The sequence below is a fragment of the Coptis chinensis genome, chromosome 5 (genome assembly GCF_015680905.1).
Source record: "Coptis chinensis isolate HL-2020 chromosome 5, ASM1568090v1, whole genome shotgun sequence".
Taxonomy (NCBI): Eukaryota; Viridiplantae; Streptophyta; class Magnoliopsida; order Ranunculales; family Ranunculaceae; genus Coptis; species Coptis chinensis.
This window is the reverse complement of record NC_141460.1, coordinates 21032407-21041279: the sequence shown is the minus strand read 5'-3', so window position 1 is coordinate 21041279 and position 8873 is coordinate 21032407. Positions and strand designations below refer to the sequence as shown.

Here is an 8873-nt window from a genome sequence, read left to right as displayed (position 1 = left end):
GACGTCATTCGTGTATGTGAGGAATATAAATGCTTGCTGTATTTGAGAGAATGAAACTTGAGTGAATCTATCAGAGAGTTTGTGTTTTAACACATCCCTGTGAGAACCCACTTTAAAGACGCTCTCCAAAAGTTTTGGAAATGACTCTGCTTTTGCATTTCATTGCTCATGTTTGCGCATTTATCTTTAGATGATTAAATTATTGTACATATGTTATTCTAAGTTCAAAGGAGCTTGTCCTTATTTTCCGCTAATGAGATGTATAAATGTCACACCCCGAATTTCGACAGAATTCGGAAAAAACAGTATTTGTTCCCGACTCTTTGATTTTCGAGGTGTGACGCACTCTCAACTTCCAAAAACCCATAAACAGTTTAAATATGCGGATAATTAAAAACCAATAAAAATTTTCAATTAAACAAAAGTCTTCTTCATTACAAAAATTCACAAATAAGATTAGGTTACAAATCTCTTTTCAATAACTCTTTATTTAAAATTACAAATGAAAATACAAATAACATTGTCTCAACTGAAAATCTATTTCACCTCAAGGGAAAACAAAACCTATCTTGAAATGCGACGCTAACACAAACTACAAGCAGCAACCAACCTTCTTCAACACTAAACCTGTCGAGACTTATCAACTATGTTCATTTAATGAACACACCCGATAAGCAAACATGCAAATCGGGTCAGCATTATAAAAATGTTGGTGTGAGTAGCTCTAAAATACAACATATACTTATACATATACATACACAATCCATAAGGCAGTTAGTTCCTCCACCGAGGCGCCTTAACCTCCAACAACTAATACGACATTCTTAACTATAATAAGTAAGGCAGGTAGTTCCTCCACTGAGGCGCCTTAACTTCCCACTAACCACAAAACAAACCATATGCATAATAAAAAGGCATTTAGTTCCTCCACGAGGCGCCTTAGGTTCTAACTAAACTAATGACCAGCCAAGCATATTCTATACTTACCGCATTTCATGCTCAATTATAGAGTGGGTCGTCCCTGCACAAGCAATTAGTTTGACCCACCCTTCTGCAAAACTATATACAATCATCTATCTAAAGATATATCATTAACCAACATATTACCATAATTATATTATTTAAGGCTTTTTTTGCGTGTCTCTAAAATCACGTCGTATCTATGTCTTACCTAGTTTCCCTAGCTACCACAATCGCTTCCCAATGCCGAACATGTACATCCACATGCCTCCTTTTTTGACCCCCACATACGTGGCAAACGTCCATTATTAGGGGTCTCCATTTTATTCGTTTAATCAACAGGACTAAAGCCCAATTTACAATACCATAGATCAAGGTACAGGCTCATTAACTCATGTGTCTAAGGCTGAACCTTAGCCACATGGCTTGCCACTAATGTACATTGATTTATGTCAAGATTCATTTCTTATCAAAGAGATAATTATCAGTTGACAGTTATATTCTATCACATTTACTCAAGCAACAAGATTACTTGACCGACAAAGACTCTCTACTCTACCTATATAAATACCACATTATTTTTCATAAGGAACTAGGTGGAAACTTGATCCCTAGAGAATAGATCTTGGGTACGTAGGCAGCCATTATCTTGGTTCAGTTTCATCCACTACACCATAATAGGATATTCGCAACACGCACCTTTTTTGATTTGCAACGGTTATTTACCGTTAGTAAGTTTCCAACGTTAAATAAGCGTTGGCAATGTTGTAAAGCGTTGCTTTATTTGGGTGAATTTCCGGAATTAATTGCTAACGCTTAAAAAGCGTTGGAAAAGTGTTACAAATTAAAAGCTTGAAATTTCGCGAAAGAGATAAACGAAAAATTTCGAAATATAAAACATTACTTTCTTTCTCTCCTCTCTCTCTCTCTCTCACCGCCGCGTTTCAAGATCCCTAAAATCATCCACTCCTCAAAACTAATTTTCGCACTCCTCAAAACTAATTCATCACCGCCAAGAATACTAATTTTGATTGGATTAACCAGTTTGTCTTTCTTTCTTCAAAACTTTAAAGTTCTCTAGTTATTCAATTTTTCTAATTTGTTCAATTCTTCACAGATAATGGCAAACAATAGAAAAAAAAAATTGAATAGAGTTGTGCATACCTTATCAACAAACAAGCAGACTTCTCTGCCACTACCATCTCTCTTGTTCATCCGAATCCGGTAAGAAATGGATTGATCATCGGGCCAAGATCAAACACGTGAGTCACTCTCTTTCTTTGAGATAATAAGCTAAGCTTGTTTGATTGAAAAAAAATAGAAAAAAAGGTACTTTTATGATTCTTCTCTCTCTCATATATATTCTTAAAGTTTTTGTCATAGAAAGCTTGTTTATTTAGCTTTTAGAAGAGATGGGTAAGTGAGATTCCTTTTAGATTTGGTCATGATGGAAGTATGGTTTAACGGACCAAATCCTATTGTACTTGTAATGCGTTTTGAATGATATATATATGATCTTTTACTAAAGAGTGTTTTATTTTCTCTTTTTGTTTTATGTTCAATTCCCATTTTCTTTTTGTTACTATAGAGCGTGACATGTAACAAATGAACCGATCATCGGGTTCCTTTGCAATGCCTTGATGCCTTGATGGTACTGAAAAAGGTACAAAGAGGGTATCGGTTTGCTTTTACTTTCCTTCTTTCTGTTTGGATTTGCAGAGTTTACAATTGCATGACCGAATCCCTACAGTCCTCTTCAAAATCATACTTCTCTTACATGGGTTCTTTTGTAATGATTTTGTCCTGGAAAATCAAGATGCTTTCCTTCTCATCTCAGACTTCTTTCATATATGTGGTTGTTAGTACTTATTTAGTATGTAACCTTGATCAGTTGTTTTAATTTAATGGTTACTACACCAGAATTGCTAAAAAATGACAATAGCTTAGGACTGTCATGACCGTCCTTAATTTAGAACTGCAAAAACCGTCGTATATGGCATAAGGCCGTCGTATACTGACCTAAGCTAAAATAGGGGACGGGTTTTGGTGTAGTAAATACACGACCGTAGAGGTAGTTCTAGAACTCGTCGCTTAGGTGGTGGGGCTAGTTTTCATTCTCACTCTCACTGCCTTTTCCCTATTGCGCTCATTTTTTTCCCATTCTGGCGCTCGTTATTTTCACTAACACAACCCAGAGACACTAGTGGAAAGTGAGAGAAAAAAAAATAGAGGTGGCTTCTAACAAGCCATTCAGAGCTTCTGCAAGGAACACAAAGCAAGAGCTTGTGAGCTTCTGTGAAGTTGTAAGCTCTCTCTCTCTCTCTCTCTCTCTCTCTCTCTCTCTCTCTCTCTCTCTCTTCAAAACATAAAATTTAGTTAATTAATAATTTTAAAGCTTCAAGTTTGTGTATTTTCGACTGATTTTTGTTTGTTAAATTGTCTAAGCCACCAAGAAGATACTTTTAATTTGCTAATTTCCAGAAGTTGTTTGATACCGATGCTTTTGCATATTTTTGTGTATACCGGATGCTTTTGTATTAAGTTGAATGTATTCCCCTATTTTGTATATCGGTTCATAGAACACGAATTTGAAGTTACTAGCCTACTGCTTGAAAGTTTGAATCTAGATCTTGTGTGATTGTTTGTTTCTATTTCCATATTTATTTTTGTTTCAAAATTTCTTCTTTGGGCGATGGTTGTTGTAGCTCAAAGATTGGAATAGTCGTTTCTATATCTATTACTAGTATATGGATTGTGAACAAGCTTTGGCAGCTCGTGTTGTTGTTGTAAGTCAATGGAGGGAACAAGATCAATGATGTTCGCGGTTATCAAGTAGGTATTGTATAGAAACTAATTTGGTGGGTTCCAGCCTTGCAGGACCAAGAAAGCTCTGTTAGGATATGGTGTCACAGCAATATGAAGCCGCTGTGTGGGAAAAGACAATTAAAAAGGATTGTTAGATTTCTCGATAAGTCAGCTTAGTTAAGCACCCTTTTCAGTTCTCACACAAGTTTAGTGTTTGTGATAGTTCTCTACCTTGGATCATAACTGACTAACTAGCTCGTTCTTCGACACGTCGATCAAAAACGATAACAACATGGGCACACCTTCCTTCCATGAGTTCAAGAAGCAGGCTTCTTTCTATCTTAAAGAGAAGCTCAAGACTGCTCGGTAATTTTTCTAGTAATGTTATTCCTGTAGAACTGTAATTTTCTTGTATATACAATATGTATAGATATGATTTTCTTGTGATTTTCAAGGAATGTTAACAGGTAGATTTTTCACTACTGATTAGTTCCAAGGTTTCAAGCCGATAAGTACGCCATGTATGCGTTTTCATTTTTTTTTTTTTTTTTAATAAGTATGAAGTTTGAAACTTTGTTGATTGCTAGCTTTCCATTTGATTTTTTGATTGGGGTTATATAGGTTCATGATTTATTTTTGGCATGCAAGTAGGGATATATTATTAATATAATAAAAAAATGTTACATCAATGAATGATATAGTTTACAACTCAAGGATTTCTGTGATCAGTACAAGCATTTCCTAGTTAAAATTGTAGTATATCCTGCAAGGACTTTCTATGCATTTTAAAAAGGGAGGTCTTGAAGTGCACCAAAGTCCTTGGCCTTGACTCAAAGTTGTTCCCATTTTTGCTACAACATCCGCTCCAAAATTTGCTTCACGATATATGTGTGAGATTCTCCATTGTGATGGTCTTTGAGTTGCTCATAGCCATCGTGCTTTAAGAACCCATGGAATTTTGGCGCTAGTGAAGGCTAGGGTAGCTGCTATGGAGTCACTTTCTAGCCACAAGTTCACCCATCCATTTAATACTGCTAGTTCTACTGCCAACACTAAAGCATAGCATTCCGCATCAAAATTTGTAGTGATTCCTAGACCGTATAGCCTTTCACTCCTATCACTTGAGCATTGTGGTCTCGGAAAATTATTCCTGCACCTCCAAGTCCCGGGTTTCCAACAGATGATCCATCGGTATTAGCTTTCACAAAACCATAGTTTGGCGGTATCCAGCTGACTTCTTTGATGTTGTTTGAGGGTCGTGCTCTACCTTTGATATTTAGTGAGTGGGGATACTCAAGTCATCAACTGTGTTGAACATGAACCCATTTGCAATCTTCCCTCCAACTTTTAGTTCTTTAATGACTTCCTTCTTGATGTTGCTTTTTTCATCCCCTTGTCATCAAACTAGCATCGATTTCTTGACTTCCATATTTGGGACATTAGGCTTGTTGTTCTTTGAATTCCATAGCTGCTGCTTGAATGGGGTCGAAGTTTAGGGACATTGATTATACCTTGCGAGAGAACTGGTTGAACTTTCAAGAAGTCAAATAGGCACTGCCACGCTTATGTAGCACGTTACATTCCCGCAGCATGTGGTGATGTTCTCTTCTTAATTTCTGCAGAATCTGCAATGGAGAAACCATACCATTTAAGCCCAGCTAGGTGTAGTAGCTGCAATTTTGGAGTTGGTATTAATTATCACATTTGCTTCGATCTTTTTGGGTGCTTTTGAGGGTTGAGTGGATTAGTGTTAATGGAAAAATGGTTCGTGGACAAGTCTTTATGGTTCAAAATGTTTTATTTTCGTAAGGTAAAAAAAAGACATGTAAAATGTGCATCATGCTAGCTGCATACTTGTAATTTTAAGCAATATTTCTTATTCTAATCTCCCTTCCCGTTGGTACGTTGTATTAGTGTCAAGTTCGGCCTTCTGAGATAGATTTTCTACTTCCCTTCCAAATAGCGCTTACTTGTCCCTAACGAGTCTATGTTCTCATTTCAGTCGAAGGATTCATCCTTTATAAATATGGCGGTAGGAGCAAATGAGGATGTGAGAAACTTAGCTTTATCTTTCTCGAGGATAAATGGTTATATGTTAAAATATCTGGAACTAATACCTTGGTTCCCTGTTCTTTCTCTCGGGCTAGTCATCGACATGTGAGGATGAGCGAAAACCATCGCTCCCTAAGTAAAGTTGCTCTTTTAAGGTATGCTCTGTATCCTACATCACCTTCTCATTTTTGCAGGTAGGATTGATTGTATAAGGTCCATTATGGAGATTGATTATTGAAGAGTTCTCTTGGTTTGGCAAGTTATCATGGTTCTCGACTTGTCAAATACAAGCATGAAAAACACATGTGATGACCCTCATTCATCACAATAAGAACTAGAGAGAAAAAGAAGAAAAATATGTGCTTGTATACATAGATGGAGTACCCTTTAGTCCTTTACCTCTAGAATTATTTGGACTGCTTCCTTTTCTCTGTATGGCAAAGGTGTCTTCATCTCTCATTTTTCATTTGTACAAGTAATTAGTGATTGATTGGTTCTTTTACCCCATGCGAGTCATGGTTGATTGGATTCCATACAAAACACATGTACATGGCACTACCACCTACAGTAAGATATTACGCGGATTAGAATATATCACAACTAATCATCATTTGGTTCATGTAGTCTCACATTTATTTCTAGGAATCTTTCAATTGAAGAAATTCACCGGTCGTTCTATTTACGTTCTATTTCAAATTTCATTACAAGACTTTCGTTCAAGGAGATTCTTTTGGCTGGCCTTATTGTGCGGTATAGGTGATGATAAGCCGCCCAAAACCAATAAAGTAAAATGTTATGGAAGAAATTCATTTTCGTTCCAGAGAACTGCCCAATGGCAAAAAGAAATTCAATGAAGACAGGACCGATGAATTCACAGCTTTTTCTCGCAAGGATAGAGATTTTGAAATTTTTTAAGTTGGAATGCTCATTCAAAGTATTAGAGTTGTCTGTAATTTTATTTCTTCTTATACAAAAACTCAGCCCTTAGCTCATCATCTAAGGTAGATTGTATGAAATGTAATTCTAAATGGAACCTACTTACATATATAAGTCCAAGTTTTCTAGTATCCTACCCTTAAACTATATATCGTTAAGGTTATTTCTTAATTTGCGTCTGAGTTTTTTTTTCTCTCGGGTGTTGTTGGACTTAGAGTTGACCGGCTTGCCTTGTTCTTTTCTCAGATATTGCCCCTCAGATCGTCCCTAATTGCGTCACATCCTAATCAGCCTTTCATTTGCATCTATCTTCTTGATTGATCATCTCCTCTACTATCTACTAGTCCGTTCAGTATTTCTTAACAGGATAGTGAGCAAATACATTACGATTGAAACCGCAAACTTTCCTAATTTTTCTTCCCAATCGCTTCAGCTAATCTGTAATTTGATGCTTTAATTATAGGTTCACTTCTCTATTTAACGGTGGCGCCAAGCTACCACGGGATCTGCAATTGATCTTTTAAAGGGAACGTGGCCATATACTTCAGAACAACCAAGAAGACACTTGTTAAGTGCAGATTCGCACAAGCATATGTCCGTGATTATTCTCGCTCTCATTTACTCGCTCCATCGTCAAAAGCGGTTAAGTGCATTAAATCTTATGATTTTCATTTGTATGTAGTAATAGTAGGAGATCACTATGGTTTTACATTGTTCTTACTTGGGAGTTACAGAGTTAGGGACAATGGTTTGACTGGACCATTTTTACTTGGTTTAAGTTCCAATAAGAAATATCCGAACCGTTACTTGTCCCATCATCCGAGAACATCACAGCCGTTGAAATCCCAACATGGAAAGAACATATAACAATCGAGGGTTACTAGCAAGTGCACTATTAGGAACATTATTTTGTGTCATAACACATAAATTAAATCTCACCGCTGGTGTTATACCTTCACTCAATGTTGCCTTTGGATTACTTGATTTCTTTCTTGTCAAGTCATGGACTAGTTTTTTATCCAAGTTTGGTTTTTCTGTTAAGCCTTTTACCAGACAAGAGAATACTGTTATTCAGACTTGTGTTGTTGCTTGTTATGGGTTAGCGTTTAGTGGTAAGTAAGCTTTCATTTATTTAGTTATGTTGATGGTTTGGTAGTTGATGATGAGCTTTTTTGTGTTATAGGGGGATTTGGATCGTATATGATTGCTATGGATGACAAGACTTATAAATTAATTGGTCCTGGTTATCTGGGTAATCAGATTGAGGATGTTAAGAATCCGGGGTTAGGGTGGATGATTGGGTTCATGTTTGTTGTTAGTTTTCTTGGCTTGTTTAGCCTTGTTCCGCTTCGTAAGGTATATATATATATCTTGTGATGCTTTCATATGCTATGACATTTGATCGTCACTATTACATCTTTGTGTGTTTTTATTATGTTACAGGTGATGGTTATGGATTACAAGCTTACATACCCCAGTGGGACAGCCACCGCTATGTTGATTAATAGTTTTCACACAAACTCTAGAGCTGAAATTTGGCAGGTAAGAAATTTATGTTGTTTTATCATTTGCATGATAATGCTTATGGACGTAGTACCTTCATCGAATTTATATAAATGACACGACCCTTTGTTGCAAAACCAAAAAGCTATTGGTCATTCAAGTCTTTTATTTTAAACCTCTTGATGGCAATTTTGCTTTTGTACAAACATGTTATCAAGACCGTAACTTAATCTCTTTTCATCAAGCAGTTTATCACATAGTGAACCCAATATTGCCAACACTTTTTGCGTCGAAGTAGGAGGAAAGTTATTGCGAACAACGGACCGCTAGTTCAAGGTCTCTTTTCACCCTTTTTTTTCATTATTATAATTACTTTGTTAAATTTCTCTTAGTAATGAGTCTATTTGCTTTGCTTATATAAGTTATGCCCCGATACATTTGAATACTTCAAGAAATATTGGAAGTTACGTCCTGTTTTGCTGTATATGACAAGAATTTTAGAACTTCCATTTCAAACTGTTGTGAGATAAACAGTTGGTATAAATCCTGGGGCGTTTCCACTCATTTCCAATCGGTTTTCAGTTGGCTGCTCCAAAGTTTGTATGGTATGAGAACAG

General features: G+C 36.4%; 1 protein-coding gene across 1 annotated transcript; it reads left to right on the top strand.

The window, feature by feature from the left end:
* The first annotated feature begins 7603 nt into the window (after nucleotides 1-7603).
* Nucleotides 7604-8486, top strand: LOC147497060 (putative metal-nicotianamine transporter YSL6). The gene is made up of 4 exons (XM_086562745.1): nucleotides 7604-7865; nucleotides 7937-8109; nucleotides 8197-8295; nucleotides 8475-8486. Exons 1-4 carry the CDS (start codon nucleotides 7604-7606, stop codon nucleotides 8484-8486), a joined length of 546 nt encoding a protein of 181 aa, XP_086418871.1.
* Nucleotides 8487-8873: the final 387 nt, after the last annotated feature.